This window comes from Crassostrea angulata, chromosome 7, assembly GCF_025612915.1.
Source record: "Crassostrea angulata isolate pt1a10 chromosome 7, ASM2561291v2, whole genome shotgun sequence".
Taxonomy (NCBI): domain Eukaryota; kingdom Metazoa; phylum Mollusca; class Bivalvia; order Ostreida; family Ostreidae; genus Magallana; species Magallana angulata.
Genome location: NC_069117.1, coordinates 14769461 through 14788842, shown reverse-complemented (window position 1 = coordinate 14788842; position 19382 = coordinate 14769461). Strand labels below are relative to the sequence as shown.

Genomic DNA, 19382 nt, shown 5'->3' with positions numbered 1-19382 from the left:
AACTCGCACTCTCGAATTTTCCACGGTATTACGCTGGAAAATAATATATGAGTGCAAAATATATAAAGTTACTTAATATTTTTTTTATGTTTGCCACTTTTCAAAGTTTCAGATAAATGGTTTCAAATAGCCTATTCCCTTTAATAAATACATTCCTATAAGCTATATATTCAATTATCTGCACTGCACTTCTGGATTTTTTCCCTATTGTAATAAACTGCATGGACCATATTGCTTTACTTTGAAAGACAAATGAATAGCGGTGTAAAATATGAAATATTCGAAGGATCCGAGAAAATAATTGGTTCATGTACGTGTATGAATATTACCTGATTATAAATTAAACAATCGTGTTTATATATATATATATATATATATATATATATATATATATATATATATATATATATATATATATATATATATATATATATATATTAAATAAAAAAAATATAGAACTTGAAATATGACAAATTCAAATTATGAAATCGTCACGAAAACACTCTATAAAGTACACGTACAACACTCTCGAAGGCGTCTTACTGGCATATTAACCCAGATTATTTGCAAATTACATATACTTTGTACGTTAAATAATTCAAAAAGTAAATTTCACATAACTGGAAGGACTTATCTGAGAAAGAATGATAGGTAGGATTTTGATTTGAAGAAACTTAGATGCTTGTTTTGATTAAATAAAATAGTTTTTTCTGTACAGATGAACAAATGTTAAAGTTGTCCACATATTGATTTTATTTTTTCTAGTATGACAACAAATGGTCATGTTCTTATGAAATTGGCGATCTGGAAGCCCTTTTAGAAGGCAAAATTTGCAGTGAACTATGTTGATGCAGTATATTCCTTAAGTTTAATATTTATATTAAATGAACACTGTAATTTATTTATTTTTTCGATTGAATTTTATTTCTTTAAATTGCAGACATATTGACTTGTATATAAGACTGAAAGCAAAAGATTGAACAAATGGCTTGTTAAATAATAATGTACAAAGTAAAATTATCGTTATTTAATGAAATTTGAATTTCATACAAAAAATGCATTGTCAAGGAAAACATGAGGCAAATTTTGAAATTCTGACGCATGTCCTGATATTTTAAAAATATTTCATTAGCATGTGTTTTCTGAAAAAAAAAACAATTGACAAGTATATACAAGTGCATGACAAATTTATGTTAAATACATTTTTCTGAAATGTTTTTGATTATAATTAAACAGGGATTGGACGGTGAAAAAAAAGAATTGCCAATGCTTCTATTATTTTTATCTTCTAAAACATATTTTCTTCTTCTTTTACGGTTAGATAACACGCTCCTGAATTTTTCCAGGAATTCGCTGTTGATTTACTATTACTTTGACCAGTTTTCTTGCAACAAATTAAATTAGGGTACTACCTTACCAGGCATTTGCACAAGATACTAGATTATTCAATTTCCTATATAATCTTATTGAAAATTGCTGATATGTATATATATATATATATATATATATATATATATATATATATATATATATATATATATATATATATATATATATATATATACATGACTTATTGGAATTATATTCCCGTATATATTTTTTGCAATTAGTACAAAGAATGAGGGGAGGTGTACAAGTTCATTTTCCACTAATTAAAAATAAATCGCTACCTTAACTATCAGTTATTTAATCAAGTAGTTTATTGAAAATACAACTGGCAGAATTAAAATTGGTTTTCAACCATAATACTACATGCATAAATCGTTTAACACGATACAAGACATGTATTTAACAAGTAAACAGGTATTATCTGATCTGATTTTGTTAACTTAATCACAATTATAAAATTTTATCGTTGTAAATGTGATGTATGTTTCTACTCGATGATTAGTATATGTAGTTTATCTGATTCTTGTAAACCAATATTGCTTTTGCTAAATTTATATGAATAATCATGCAGTCTGTATAAAAATATTTGAAATTACCATTTAACCATAATATGATAACCATGCCAGAAAACAGAACATGCCTTTAAATGTCAGACAACATACCTACAAAATCATGTAAATTTGAAACATGTTACTATTTTTATTTATTCTAATTACAACAGTCAGGACACAGGGCGTAGCATGTGTTATATTTTTCATTCATAACAATTCAGACAATAAGACGGACACATGTACACATACTCACATCAGGCATGTGCCATTCCTCTTATTCCATTTTTCTGCAAGTAATCAAGTATGAAAGATTAAAGTTTTCTGCCACACTTGCAATCAATCTACTCAAGAAAATTTAAGAAAAATTAGCATAATAAATTATATAACAATATTCATACATAACTATGAACAGTCATATTCAATATACATGTATGTACCTATTTTATTCTGTTGGAATTCGGACAAGCACGTAAAATATGTTAGTTTGATATAATCTATGTTGAATGGATCGAATTCTGCAAAATAGCAATGACAAGCCAGTTGTAATTATATCTAATAAAAAGCTGATTAGATTGAACAATTCTATGCATCAAATTTTTTTTTTTTTGGTGATAGATATTTGTAAAAAGATCCTAACAGGCTCCTTTACTCTCTTCTTCTCTTTTTCCCCTCTATCTCGTTGATCTTTCTACTGTTTCCTCCCTTTGTTGACACAAAATACATTTTTTATATTCTTTTTGTTTGAATTTCGAGAGTTTCCTGGAAACAATTTAAAAATGTTTATGTTACAATTTTTGGACCCTAATATTGCATGAAATGTTTTCTACTTTATATCCTTCATTACAAACAAAATATTAGGTATGGATTATAATCGTAGTCTTAATCTGCTCCACGAATATATTAACTTTTATTATTTCTCTACTCCAGAATGCTTTTGTTATGACGCTTGTTTATCTTTATTATGCTTTATAACAAGAGCGCTTCAGAGTAAATAGATAATAAAATAAGTAATAATTAGTAGAGCAGGTTAAAGGGACATGGTCACGATTTTGGTCAAATTCTATTAAGTTATTATTATCTACAATTCTTTAGAAATGCATTTCTAATGATCAAATAAAAATTGAGAGTCATTCGTAGAGTTAAAGGCAAGATACAGGGCTCACGATTCTTTGTAATGTGTTCGTGCCCTGTTTTGTTTACATAGCTTCAATATACCAGTAAAAAACCTTTTCCAGCTTATTTGTCTATCTTTTTATTTATTTCAGTCATTGATTAACAGTACCTAACGTTTAACACATTAGTTTTAGGTTTAAAACTGAAATTTTTACTTCAACGTTTAAAATGTAAACAAATGCTTTGTTTACATAGCCAAGAATTTCAAGCTCTGTAACTCGCTTATAACTCAACAACTGACACTTGCCTATTAAAAATGTCTTTCTAAGGCATTGTAAATATTAAAATCGGAAAAAATAATTTTTCACCAAAATCACCCTTTAAGACTACAATAACGAATATATTCCTTACCAAATTAATTGTGTGTCATGGAAGATACATGCCATTTGTATATAGGTCCTCATAATTATGTTGTTTACAAATATCTTAATATTATAGATTTTTATAACGGGATTAATGTGTTTTCAGGCTAATAATGAGTATATATAAGTTGAAATAGGATATTATCATTAAAAAGGTTAAATAAAAATCAAACGCAGTTTACTTAAAAGTTATTATACTTAAGTTTGTATGTTTCCCTTAAGAAAAAATAAAATGTATATTTTATTGTCTAAAGATTTCCCTTAATAACAAAGCTGAAATGTGCCGTCTATCATGCAAAAGATTTCCATGGAAACTTAATCGCCAATCTTTAATACATAAGTAAGGATTTCTCTAACACTTCAGAGTTTTATCTTAGACAAAATCTGAATTTTAAAAGAATTATTTAGTGAAAAGTAATGAAATATTTTGATAGGAACAACTATATGATGATTTTAAATACTGAATACTGCCATGTATCCATTTTTTTAACAGTACAACTAGGTTACATATTATTATTCAGTAAATGTACTAAAAACAAAGGTGTTTTTTTCTTTATGATGTGTTCCTCAAAATTCTTTTTGAAAAATTATTTCTTTAATTAAATCTACAAAGGTATACTATAATTTATATAAATCTATTTTTGGTTATTTTTAATTGTTGTTATTGAAATTATGAGGTTTTTACATTTCTGAAAACACGTCAAAAATTACAAATCATTCTAATTCAAATTTTTTGGACCCAAAATGATAAAAAAGAAGTTTCTTTCCTAAGAATATACACATTTTAATCAATATACATTTATTTAGAGTTAAAGGGACATGGTCACAACTTCGGTCAAAAATTTTTGAATTTCTTTTTTATTGTTTATAATGCTTGAATGCATTTCTAATGACCAAGCAAAATTTGAGTGGCAGTCTTAAAGTTGTAAGCAAATACAGGGCTGACAATTCGTTGTTATGTAAACAAGGCTCGAGTCATGTTGTTGTGAATAGTTTATTACTCAATATAAAAAAGCTCTAAAAATATTTAATCCGCACCACAAGTACCAGAGGAAACGATGCTATTTACAAACAGAACTCTTAACTATATAAATACAGCCGCTGCGTTGCAAATTATTTTTCTGTATGCTAAACTTTACGGAATGCAACCTCAAACGCATTATTCTTTTTAAAAGGCCACGCAATGGGCTGCATGATACCCCTCAAACTTGTAAAAAATAAGAAATTTAATCTTAAGCCTTTATTTTATGTCCTTTTCCTTAAATGTAAATATGACTTAAAATCATTTTAATCCTTTTTAATCACAGAAAAAGTGAAGATTTTTATAAAAATTCGAATGTATAGAAAATCTTTAAATGATCTACTATACATGTTAGACATGTAGCTCATACAGTAAGCGGAATAAAATTATACGCACGCATAAAAAGAAAATAGTTCTAGCATATATATATATATATATATATATATATATATATATATATATATATATATATTGCAATTAAAAATAACACAAAATACTAATAATTCATACTAAGGGTTTGAGAAAAAACCCAATTTTTACATGAATTTGATTCTAAAAATTTCAGACATTTAGCTTCAGAGAGAACGCAAATACTGATGAAAACCAAGATAGAAACGTTTCGGAATTAAACATAGATTTATTTGGCTGCATTGATTGCGAAAGAATTGTTACCTTTCGAAATGTGTCTTGTTGATATTTTATTAGATTAAAAATTCTAAAACTCTAAAACAAAATACTTGATACATGGAGACACCGAATGTTTGAGCTGGCTATAAACAGTCAAATAATTCATTAGCATTTCATTCATACATTTTAAGTTCTGACAAATTTACCTAATTAATTGCCGTCTAATTCAGTGAATGTGAAGAAAACCACAAATTATTTCTAAAAGGATGTACATTTTTATAAACATGTAAAATTTAAGATGCACAACTACTTTATAGTGAATGTGGTTAACCTCAACAAGAGAAGAAAAGCATGAATAAAAACCAAAAAAATATTTAAGCCAAATTCAAATTTACATAAATTTAACCTAAGCGTCAGTTACAAAGGATAAGCTACTCCATATTCTATGGTGCTTAATTTTTCTTTTACAAATGGTATTTCAAATTGTGTATTTCGTGGAAAATATTGAAAAAAATACACATACACACACAATCTCTGTCAAAGTGTCATGCAGTATTTTTCATTAAGATTGCGATCATTAATTTCCGAAGAAAACGATAATAACGAGTATTCATTGTATCTACGCTTTTCTTTTAAACATTTCATGTGTCTGTCTATTGTTTAAAAACTTTTAAACCTGAAATATGGGTGATTTCTAATTAAATTCTAACAAGCAGAAAATTTTGTTATTTATTTTTCTTACATTTCATATTTGATAAACTATAAATGATAAAGAAGCAAGATACCCAAAAAGTTCTACTGTGGCCGCGTTGCTATATTAAGAGAAGTCAAAGATTCTAAACCTATATAATTTGTAAGTAAGTTTGTAAGAAATCACTTTAAATTAACTATATAAAAAAAAAAATTAAATGTGTAATTTAAAAAAAATCCAGAATTTCCGGCGGAATTAATAGTCTGAGATTAGTCAAAGTACATGTAACTAAATGGCAATCCAAAAAACTAAATAATATATATTATAATTTCTTCCGTTTGACTGCTTGGAAGAAAATAAAAATAATCAAATACAGTCTACTGTGATCAAATCCAATTAAGCCGAAAGGTTTTATGATATATTTGATCATCCCCGACCGTATTTGATCACCTCATAATATTTGAAGAATCATTCCTAATTACTTTACTTATATTTATATGATTGAAGCAATTTTAGGATAATCATTAAATATCAAAGTGGTCTTTAATGGAATGTTTTGAACTATACATTACAAAATCGATTTGTAGTGTTATCACAAAAAAAGACACTGGAAAATGTAAATAAGTAAAACTATAATCAATATAGATTTTAGTGAACCCAATTTCGACCCAGAGTTTAAGAAACTTGAATCTTCTTCATTCAAAGCCTTTTCAAAACCTTGTTTTATGGTCAAACTTCCACATGAATCCATCCAGCTTGACCTTTCTTTTGAACAAACTTCTATTATCTACCAAGTGGATGTATATTAGCTAGGTTATAACAATGGTGAACATATTTTGTTTAACTCAGAAAAACCACAAAATAAAAGAATTGTCAGTTGATTCCTATCAACTTGATCTAAAAAAAAAAAAAAAGTAAAAGAGTACATATCACCACAAAAAAAATCAAATGACTTGGAGTCATTTGTAACCGATGTCTTTTTTTTCCTTTTCAATCTTCTGAATTAAAGTCTTAATTATAGTCACATAAACCTACTGACCTAGTAGAATCCATAATCTAAGGATTACAACAAGAATTGTCCTATTTTTCGTTTGGGGAAACACAGTGTATAAAGTATGCCCCTTAACAAAATATACAATTAAGCTTAAAAGGATTATCACATTTAAGAATACGCAGTACCAGTTATCTTTCATAAATATTTCTTAAGGGTTTTCTACAACGCGCTAGTGTCATTTTAATTTTTTTTTTTTTACAACGACGTGAACTTTAACTTTTTGAATATCCCTAAAAAGTCATAAAAAAGTACAATGCACTCGTTGAGATTTTATAACGGTGATGAATAATGTTTATCCAAGATTAAGTTAAAGACTTCATGTGTGTTCTAATAGTTGCTTTATTCGATATACTCAAAGTGAATATATATTTTTATATTCAACAGTACTTGAAGAATATTTCAATAAATTCAATTCAAAATTCAATACTATCAAAAAAATAAATATTAAAAATAGCACGGATGCACCTCATTTTGGTGTATTCAGTACTTATACTTTTAGCGAAATACAAGTGCGGATGTATTCTTAGCCTTGTCGTAAACAAATTCACAGACTTAAGAAAAACAAAACAATTAATGACATTTGAGTAGAAATGAAATAATAACTTATCTAAATTTGAGTGATGAGTTATAACCGTCTGTCTGACTGTCAATCAACTTTTCATTGTTTAGACAGCTGCATTTATTCCTCGTCACACAAGTATCCACAAAATTATTGTGGTGTGACGATGTGTGATTTAATCAATTTTATGGACTTTTTTGTTTACATAGATTAAATATTATATTCAATAAATCTTTTCATACAAAGCAGATAGTTTGCATTTATCTTGCCTAAAAATCTGTGTGAAGTGTTATATCATTTATGGTTAACATTCATTTTAAGACAATTTTTGAAAATTGATTATAATATCATTTAAAAAACTACTGCCAAAATCATATACAATTTATATATATATATTTTTTAAATAGGTTACTATTGAACGGATTACAAACACAAAATGTACTGGCATACACTTTGCAGAGCGCATGTCATCTGTTTAGCTATAGTTATATTTTCCAGTGTCTTTGCCTGTGATAACACAACGTATCGATTTTGTACAATATAACCCATAACTTCAAATGACGTATAATTTGAGCGCCAGCGGGGTTTGCGTATTCATATCTAAATATTTAATCGTACAATGGCTTAAAATTATATAAATAAAAGGAATCATTCTCTTTGAAAATTATGAGGTGATAATTTCGGTCGGGGCGTGTTCAAATTTATCATAAAGCTCTTCAAGCTTTATTGGATTTGCTCACGCCTCGACAGAAATAATCACCTCATAACACTGAAAGAATGATTCCTTATTCTTTATTTAAACTAAATGTTGGAATATGTCTGTCAAGGATTTAGAATTGACTAAAGTGTTAAACTATTACATGTAGGTTCTTTGTTTTTGCGATTTTTATTTTTTAAAAATATACGTGATTAAATCGAGATATTAATGAAAAGAGTTAATTTAGCATAATCAATTATAATTCTTTCAGATAAAGCAGGAAATATCAACAGGTTCTATTTAAATTTAATTAATAAACCTTTTAATATAATTATGAATGTCAATCCACCCACCTTGATTTAATATACAAAATTACGAAAAAGACGACATTTGAAATCAACTCAGTGATCTCAAATTAATACATGGCTATGTGTTATACTGTAAATACATCAGACTTGAATTTCTCTAAGAAATTGACTCTACAGTTTAACTAGCATCTACAGTATTAACTAGTTGTTGTCATAAGAGTTTATTACATCCTTATAGTTAAACATTTAGTTGATAAATAATTTTTGTAAATCAAGATCTTAATGGTCATGATAAAAGCATCATAAGTTTACCACAATATTCTTCATTCAAATGTATCACGAACGATATATATTATATCGAAATTATGACATTCCAAGTTTAGACATATAGAAATCTGAAATATAATTTAAGGTATTCATTCATACTCATATTTATACAAGAAATAAAAACGTATTGTATCAATGGGCCTTGTGTTAATGATTTGTCGCGGTACCTTTAAACATGTTGTTTTTGAAGTAGACACTTCATAATTCAAAGTAATCAAAATCATTAAAAATCAAAACCATACATTGATCAGTCATTACGAGATATAAAAAACCTTCAAAGCATTACACAAAAAATGAAAATGTCCAAGATTCGCATTTAGTCCCATCGCAAAGACTACCTTGCTATTTTGCATTTTTCGATACAAAAGTAAAATATTTTAATTTTTAATTCCTTAACAGGTCAAAGATATCACTTTAACAACCGAAACAAGGACAAACAATTTTATAATAACGTTATGGAATTGATGGAAACAAACAAGCTATGATGGTATCTTGATCGGTCAAAAAGGGCCGGGGTTTTAACTTAAACAGCTTTTTAAATTATACTGTATACACTGGTTCCTGTATACATGCATAAATTATATTCAAGCATTTCATTGTTTAATTATCAAAAATCAAAGCTAGATTTTCATTATATGAAAATTGTATTACCAGTGTAAGGAGGAATACAAATGATTTTAAATAGATATTCCGCGAAAATTTGTTGAGTTTCGCATCATTGAAGAAAAGATAAATGACTGTACTTATTTCTTTATAGCAAGATGGGTATTAAAAACCACAACACGGTAATAGACAATGCATGTTATTACAACTATATGATCCTATACATCTGTAGTTCTCATCACTTGTCTTCTTTAAGCTCGCATACTTGACGCTTATCCATTTCATCATCATGGCTATATTGTGAAATATGATGTCGATGAAATATCACGTGACATTATGACAAACGGTCTTAGTGCGCGATTGGTCTGCAAGTCGTACATTTGTATTCAAATACATCACACTAACACGAAGTTTCTCTGACAAACACTGTAAATAGACAAGTTCAAGCCTGAGTGTAGACAGTAAGCTGACAACTGCATCTGAGCAGCACGTGTCTTGTACCAAAGGTAAATACTATAAATTTCATAGAATATTTAAGGTATTTCGTAAAGCTTTCTGATATATATTTTCTTCATATATTTTTTTTTTTGCAAAAAAAGTTGTGGGTTTTTTTGTTACTAGAATTTTACATAGAACGATGCTTTATTGATTTTCTTTTAAAGTCCTCTGTTTTAGATCATTTTTTATGCATAATTAAACCACGCAAATATTCTTAATTTAACTTATAATAAATTATTGAAATGTTTTGATAATATCTTTACCAAAAATGAAAAAACAACTCTTATTAAAAACTGTTTTGTGTTATCATTTTAGAAAATACTTGACTCTTATCAAATATTTTGGTTTATAGTATTCATACCTTGTCATGTTAAATATAAGATTAATCGTTCCTTTTGACACTTGACTGACAATTACAGATAAAGCAAACGCTAGGTTTTTGCATCTAAAGTTATTTAAAAAATTGTTGAACTATCGGTTGTTCACATCAAATGAGAGTATTTGCACTTTATATGTTATGGTGAACTTATATTTATCACAGAGTTATAGTATCTACACAATGTTTTTAAGATTCTTAACTAAAAAGATACATTGTAAAATAGAGTGATAGAGATTTATTGCCATTTTGATTTTTTTACTCGTTGTTTTAATCAATATAAACATTAGTATGTACTCTAAAGACGCAATATCCATTTTTCTTGTAAAATATTTTATTGTGATCTATTGGTGAACATATAATCATTGTATTCATTTGCATTTTCTTATAATACTTAGATCTGCATGAACTATGTACAGTACATAATTTTTCCATAAAATTGCAAAATTGCTTCTTTTTGTATTTCACTCAACTCGAATTTATTTTCTGCTTACTTTTCTATTAAGTGGTACTTTTGGCGCGAAATAAACTTAAAGTTTTGCAGTAAAAAATTGTAATTCACAATTTTAATTACTAGAACGTAGTTTGATACACCTATTTTTTAAATAAGCGGAAATAAATTGAAGGCTCTGTTAGATGCAAAATTATATAATTATCAAATTAAGAAAAACACGTAAGTTTACTACATATTCCAAAGTATATAAATCATATTTGGAGTAAAATTTAATTCTCTGACCATTTGTAACTCGGCTTAACATTACATTATTCTGTATAGAATATATACAAGATTAGTTATCAAAAGTAGAGGATAAATTATTTACATAGGTACTGACTTTACCGACCTTTTCTATAAATAGTCATCATAACATAAAAAAATATTTAGCATTTGTGCAAAAAAATTTCCTAATTAGTACAGTCTATTTTTATTACTCATTTCTAAAGTGTGTATTGGTTGTGGTGACAAACATATGTAAATGATCAACCTATTATCTTGAACGTAGCTTGAGGTCTTTAATATGCAATATTATAATTTTAACACGAAGGCAATAGGTACGCACATGTTTTATTTATTTAATTTTTTATTCATTCATTTATCTATTATAATTTGTGGGTTTATCAAAAAATGATATTTTTATTAAAAGTTGGAGTATTTTGTTTTGGGAAGAAAACTGATGCAAAAACACTACGATTACATCATCAAGGATTCTGTAATGTAGACAGATTCTTCTATTGTCAACACATAAATGCTTTTTACTCTTTAATCTCAAACATTTTCCTACACCATTTATTCGTTCACTATCTTACAAAAAATCTATATGAAGGCATATTTTCACAAGATAACAAACCTTTTTTTTTTATCAAAATAAGTGAGCTTAGTGTACTTTTCCCAATGTGAAAGTGATCGCAAAAAACCGAAAATAATCGGATTTACGGTATGACTTATATGACTACCCTTTGCGTAACTTCGCTGTAAGATCTTCTCTTGTAGTATTGTAATTAATAAACCCGGTTCTAGGCAGTCTTGCGTTACATGCATTGTGGCAACGCACTTTGAAAAAATTACGCACTTTGAAAAAAAATTTCAAAGTGCGTTTAATTTTGGACAAAATCAACGCACTTTGAAAAAAATTTTCAAAGTGCGTTAAATTTTGGACCTTATTAACCCACTTTGAAATTTTTTTTCAAAGTGCGTTATGAAGGTACATCAACATTTTTTAGTATCGACACTCTTAACGCACTTTGAAAAAATATTTTTATATCACAAATTCTGGAAATGAATTTCTAATTTCTTGATTGTATGATGATTTGTTTACACTCATGAATCTAATTTAACATATTTAGAACGGGGATGGGGTGGGGGTTAACCAAAGATACAGGTCAAATACCAGTGCATCATTTATTGATTACAAGAAGAAGGTCCCCTACCCTTCATTTTTCCTTCCAAAACATATGATAGTCTGCAACTTTGGTTAAACATTTAAGATCGGAAAAAGAAATATGATCTGTACAAGTACATGCAGTGTTATTGAAAAAAACGAGCTGGCCTAACAATAATTTTTCCAGTGGTATGTTAAAGAATCTATGTGTTTCAACAATAACCATCTTTTCGTATTCTAATCAAATAAATCACTTCAATAAAAGAATATTAACATTAACGAACATTAAATTATTATAAACTTAAAAACAAGCAAAATGATGTGGGTTAATTTTCTCGCACTGATCTTCTAAAAGATCACTATTGTTTTTGAAAAACAGAACTAAGGTATCTTTTTTTCACATCATATTTGCAATAAGCCAGTTGAAATATATTATACATTGATCTCCATTATTCATATATATATATATATATATATATATATATATAAATCATACTCGTTCGGGCATAGCCTAATATACTAGATAAGAGGTAAATTTGCTACATACTCAAAAAAAGGAAAATGCAGTTGCTAAGCGATGAAGTTTATGTCATTTTGGATAATTAAAACCTCCCAAATTTTGTTTCTGTGTAAATTGTCGATATTGTCTTATGAGAAAAGAAAAAAAATTCTCATCTAGAAACTGATTATCCAGTTAGCTGAGAATGCAATGAGTTCTTCTTTAAATATATCACATTAAGCTAAACAAGGTTAAAACAATCATTTATTTTATATAAAACTATCAACTATTTTTTTTCTCTAAACCATGAACATTTTTCAAAGTGCGTTAATATCAACGATATCAACCTACTTTGAAAAAAATATAATTTTTTTTCAAAGTGCGTTGACTTGGTCCCAAAATAACGCACTTTGAAAAAAATGTTCAAAGTGCGTAATTTTTCAAAGTGCATTGTAACAATGCATTTCTATAACTGCGCATCGTTGTCCTTCGCTCATAGACTTTCTTTTATGATGTTGCACTATGCGGACATCTGCTCAGACACATCTTTTTCTTTTCCTCTTCTTTAATTACAACTAAACTTTGCGGACTTCTGCACTCAGACCTCCCGTTGTATTTTTAAAACTAAGTCTAAGAATTCTGTTTGAATACCTCTTCTTGTTGTATTCCTTCATTGACAAATCATGGTCCTCTGTTTAAGATCTCCTTTTTTGAGTTATCCCTTTAACAACATGACGCGGAATACTAAGTTAATTATACTATATATCTTTTCGATTCCTTCCTATAGTTTCCCTACAGCTTCTTGTCGCAGGCCTCCGTTCTTAACTTCCTATAGCTACACGTCGCAAGTATCCGAATTTAGACCCCTTCCTATCGTATTTCTTTAACAACAAGTTGGAGACCTACGCTTTAATTAATCTTCTTTTGGTTCTCCAACAACTATTGTTGCAGACCTCCGCTCTAAAGTGCTCCCATGACTTCCCTTTGCGGCCCTATGCCTAAAGCCAATGCAGCGAGTATGACAAGTACAATGTGTTACGTAATCCGTGTGAATTAAGTCAAGAGGCAACTATAGATTAGTATTCTCATTTTGATGTGTATTTCGTTTTCCAGTATGATTTATTTTTATTGATGAGGTGTGGGTTTTTTTTTAGATTATTTTCACTTTTCTTTTTTATTGGGGGGAACTTATCAGAGTTACCTCTCTTTATGATAAATTAACTTGCCAAAACGAAAGCAATTCTCATGCACGACTCCAAAATTTCTTTGGATAAAATTTGGATATATTTGTTCTTCAGAAAATTTCAAAGTGATATTTCTTAATTTGATTTAAATTAATGACTTAAATTAATTACACATAAACCAACTTATTGAAATCTGTATCTTCAATTGAATATTCAAGAATAATAAAGATGCTAGAACTTTACCCTAAGCCAAATTTTCTTTGCAATTACTTTTTTTAATACATCATTTTCCTTCTCGTTTTTAATGGTAGCATTTTCTCCTTGAACTTTTAAGTTCCTACATGTAAACAGTCGATGAGCATTTCTCAACGATGACCTCAGTAACCAAACTGTTGGCATCCAGAATTCTGAGAGGTCAACCTCTTGGCTTCTCCGATTGGACAATTTGGTGTAAACAAACAATCCATTCCCCACACGTCTATGATAGATAATCTTGTCGGGAGTGATGGGAGAAAAATGCGTCCACATGATAACTGAATTATTTTGTTGCTGATAAAGAATGCGAATATGTCCAGGGGTTCTACAAACAAATATTTTTTTCGGACCATAACATCGCTGAAAAATAAACCTACGGGTGCTTGAAGTGCAACTGAACTTTCTTTTGCCGAGGAATAAAAACACAAACACCATTCGTCTAGCGGGAGACCGGTCAAAGTTTGACTTCATGCGCGGATCCAGAAAATTTTTCCAGGGGGGGGGGGGGGGGTCCGAGGGATAATTGTGTTTGCCAGGGGGGGTCCGAGGCATATTTTCGCGATAATTTTACTATGTAAATTTAATAAATTTTCATTTTCCAGGGGAGGGGGGGTCGGGACCCCCCCCCCCCCCGACCCCCCCCCCCTCTAGATCCGCGCATGGACTTAATAACGTTATGGCCTTCATTCATAACAACCCAGAACATATCTGAATGAATATCCTTTTATTGAACCCAGTCAATGAAAGGCGTTTGGGTGCGCGCCTGTTAGCAGTAATTCTGACACTATTGTGAAAGAAAAGTCACTTAAGTTGGTTGAACCAGAATGCTGCATATTGCATTGGTATCACAGCTATTTGTAGTAGAAGCCATTGTCTGAGAATATCCGCGTGGGATGGGGTTCGGTCGGCATTGTTATCCAAAGATCATCACTGGCAACATCTCCAGCCCAGCCCCCAAAAGGCCGGCCTTCATTCCAAGCTGTTATAGCGATCAATCAATTTAATAACAAAAGTATATAAATGGTTCATTCCATGAAATAGCTTTAGTATTTGAAAAACTGTGAGAGTATTGATGTAAAAGATATTTCCATGGACACTTACTCATTACTGAAGTGTCGCACTTGATATTTTGTCATTTACAGTAACTTGTTCAACTGAGTGAGATATACTTTCTTCGAGATAAAGGACTTTGAAGAAAAAAACATGAAGGGGGCTATTGGAACGGCGATTCTCTTCTACTCTTTATGCTGTGTTGTGTCGTTACCATTGCATAACATATTTAAACGAAATGCCACACATCAAAAGGTATGTTTTATATTTGTTCTTGTCTTTCAAGATTGTTTGATTATAGGTCTATTAAATTCCAAATATTTATGGTCTCTGTTTTTTATAATTTATATACTGGTAATCTCTTGTGATATTAAGAAATACAAAAGCAATTTTATGCAGTATCCATGTGTTTTTGAAGACTATGGCACTTTTGTTTGCCAATTTAAGTTATGAAATTGTATATGATGCATGTATCATGATAGGATATGGATATTATGCTAGAATTTTCAAACATGAATTTGTTTAAAAATACGGTAAAGCGTTTGACAAACCTGTTATAAATTACTTTTGTTCTGTTATTTTCATTATTATTATAATGATGCCAACTTTCCTAATGCCCTGGATATCTGGCTTTTGTAAATGGGTATTGTTGTTGAACTGAAATAAAGCATAGTTATAAATTTAAAAAAAGTTATGAAATTGTAGATTTGAGTCAATTTGAAATTGGCAGACTTCAGGTTTAAACTCATTACTTAGGGATTGATTTTCTCTGGTTAAGAACTGCGCAAAAGTCGTTGTTGGTTTTTATCATTAAATAAAAGCAAAGCAAATTTCTTAATATGTTTACGTTGACATTAATATTCAATAAAATCCCGGGTTTAGAACTTTTGCAATTTCATTTCAAAACTAAAATTTTTACTGTTATCTTTTACAACTGATGATTTAATTTGATTTTATTTTTTCCTAGTCTATCACTGGTTTATTATAGTTTAGAATTTCTATGCGTCAATCTAGTGTCGAATGTCGAACATTTTAAATGATCATGAAGTGCAATGAATGTATTTGATATATATGTACTTATTTATAATAATATTTTTTTTAAAGAGTTTGACCTTTCTTATCATTTTCAGAGGAACTCTGAATCCGATGCTCACGCCCACATTCTAGCAGAGTATATCTTTGACAGTACTGCTAGCAATGCGCGTATTGTTACCCACCAAGACATTAGTGATTTTTACAAAAGTGTTTTTGAATACGACGATTACATGGCTGACCAAATAAGCAGACGATACATTGAATGGGGTGATGTAAATGGCGACGGTGCACTCACGAAAGAAGGTAAATACAATAATCTTACAATTTTTCCACATTATCAGGCTGATTTCTAAACTGTTCTCACATTCTCTCATACTTTTTGTAATTATTGCAGAACTGACAATTGCGATTCGGAACCATTACCCATAACGCCCTGGACCACCGAACCATCCCCAATTGGTTTTGGTTGTGTTCATTTTTGTTGGTGATGTCAACGTCTGTTGTTCTTGTCACGTGATCCTTGTCACCATGTCCTCGCTGCGTCGTTCAAGCTATTCTTTTTTGTATTTCTTCGCAAATCTGAAGACTGCTTCGCAGGACAATGTAAGGGAGTCCATTTTCTGTTCTCCGGAAACGACGTTCGCGGTTGTCCAGCCTTTTCCAATTAGAACAGAGCGGAACACACGCTAGCATGAAGCGAATGTTGACTGTCTTGATGACTTTAGAAAAACATCGACATATCAAACTAATCGTTGGTAAATATGTATCTGTATTAACCCTATTTTGTTTTACATATTTTGCCTTATTGCGAATGATATAGTTGGTGGGTTTTTGTCGCAATGCTGTTTTTTTTTTTATATTTGACATCTTTTTTATATAGAAATTGTAGCATTGACTTTTGTCATTCCAAATGACTAGATGCAGGTTTTTGGTCATTATATACCTTCTAGGTTTTTGTTATTTAGTTTGGTCAGTTCCTTGTGACGCCATGTAATGTTGTTATATATTTTGACATATCGCCTGAATTAGACGATGAAAAATGTTTTCCACCGGCCGTACCCTCATTGTTTTCACAACTACACTAATTTATTTCTTACAAATAGGCCGTTTGCCTACATTCTATTTATCACCTGTATTTGTACATGTATATATTTATTACTAGTATCTCGCTTCTGAGGTTGTGGTTTTATTGTAAGACATTCTATATGTGCTCAAATTTTCCGAGTCATGTTTTCATATTATCTATAAATATATATTTTTTCAAACATTGTTTCTTTTTGCTTCCATGAATAATTCCAATAAACATTGATAAATTAATTTGGCTTTAATTTATTTGTGTGGCGTTTGTCTGTAAGAGTGATTGCATGATGCATCAATGATATTCGTTCACATGGAGCCGGATTCATTTGTCTTAATTGAATTAGAAATTTACAGCTCGTTTATAATCTGAAAGTAAAATTTGTTTCAGAGAATTTACAGAAAACCAATGATTAATAGATAACTTTGATCGTGTAATCATTATAATTGAAAATGAACTAGAAATAAAATATATTTAAAAACTGATTTAACATAGATCGTAAAGGAATAGGTTTATAACATTCCAGTTGAACGGATGTCATAATTAAATATAAATAGTTCTTATGTAGTAAATTGTCGTCCGTTCTTGAAACCAAACACGAGGTCCTTTAAACCGTTACAGTGTAACCTTCAGGACAAATATTCCATAAATATTTTGAAAGTATTCCACCTATTTAGAAAATGACAGCTATGGTCGTCATCTGTATCAAAAAATGTGTCATCTTTACAGATGACGATCCATCTTACACACGTGACCCGCGCCTCGATGGCCTTCTCTTGTCATCCAGCAGAGATTTAATGAACCACCAATGGTCATTCCTTGACCCGAGTACTAGTACCTGTTAACGTTAGTGCAAAGGGTAAATGAAAACACACGCATCGGTGACACATGATTTTTTTCTAATTATATGTACAATGTATTTCATTTATATTGTAAGCATTTCTAAAGATTGAAATATATTAAATATCACGAAAACACATCCTTTGTGAATGCAAAAAATATGAAAACATATTGTATCGAAATCACATGCATTCATTTAAAAGCTTATAAATGTATAAACATGTACGTGACAGTATATTTCCTGATAAGACCCCAAACTACCAGTCAACGAATTCAGCGGATGTTGATATTATAAGGGCCGTAGACCTTTTATATATATAAAAAAAAAACCAAGAGATTTTGGATTTAGATTTTCTTATATAACTTTTTGATTGGTTGTGCTTATCTAAAATGGGAATAAAATTTATCTGAATTCAAACAAAGGTAAAAAAAAATCAAATAAAGCAATTTTAAACCTTTCACGTGTGTACCTATCAAATTTCACCGGTAAGAACGTTTTGCCTTTATCATTGCATCGGTTATGGTTGACAGATTTTAAGTCTATGTATTACATACTGATATCATGCCTATCTGAATCTATTTTGATTTTTTTTCTCTGGCTTCGAGCAAATCAGGACGCTTCACAGAGCCAAAGAATGTAAGGGTCAACATGTTTTCGGGCAGTAATTTTTTTTCGGTTCTCAAATGATATCGTGGGGTTTTTTTTTCTAAATTTTTCTTATTTGTTTCAATAAAACCTATTCCTTTTTAGCTCTCTTATCATAAAGAATAATGAAAGATTCCAAAATATTTCTTACTGTGTTTCAACAAAAGATATACATTGAAAGAAAAAATTATAAAATTATATGTATAGTATACTTAAAAGCTTCCTTTGTGAAAAAAGACTTCCAATATTATTCCGGAAAAATGTTTTAAAAACTCGTTTGACAGTGAGTGATTTGGCCACCTGAAATAGAATTTCTAAGAAGGGATACTAATAAGAGCTGATAATTTGTAACAAACTAAATGAGTGAAAATAAAACTGTCAGCATGAATAATAAAGTAAAGTGTTAGCTCGTACATTTGATTGATGAGATTTTTAATAAATCTCGTCTCTACAGTTATTCATTTCTTAACCCAAAGATTTTTTTTTATCATTTTACCAGTCTCATCCCTCGATTGTTTCTATGATAAAGTGTATGTAGCAATTTTTTTCCCCAATATATTTTCCATATCTGTTTTATCTTAAAAGAAATTGTTTTGATTTTTTGATTATCTTTAAGCCTATGAATGGCTTGATATCTTCTTTTTTTTATGTTATATCAAATCAAATAAAAGAAGGATCAAAA

General features: G+C 29.5%; 1 protein-coding gene across 2 annotated transcripts; it reads left to right on the top strand.

The window, feature by feature from the left end:
* Nucleotides 1–9729: 9729 nt before the first annotated feature.
* Nucleotides 9730–17453, top strand: LOC128155232 (uncharacterized). 2 transcript variants are annotated; one of them, XM_052816841.1, is made up of 4 exons: nt 9730–9868; nt 15194–15356; nt 16232–16439; nt 16531–17453. In XM_052816841.1, exons 2-4 carry the CDS (start codon nt 15255–15257, stop codon nt 16563–16565), a joined length of 345 nt encoding a protein of 114 aa, XP_052672801.1. In that variant the 5' UTR covers nt 9730–9868; nt 15194–15254; the 3' UTR covers nt 16566–17453. The 2 variants fall into 2 exon arrangements, with proteins under 2 accessions (XP_052672801.1, XP_052672799.1); XM_052816839.1 differs by lacking the exon at nt 9730–9868 and having other exon boundaries at nt 15099–15356.
* The last annotated feature ends 1929 nt before the right edge of the window (nt 17454–19382 follow it).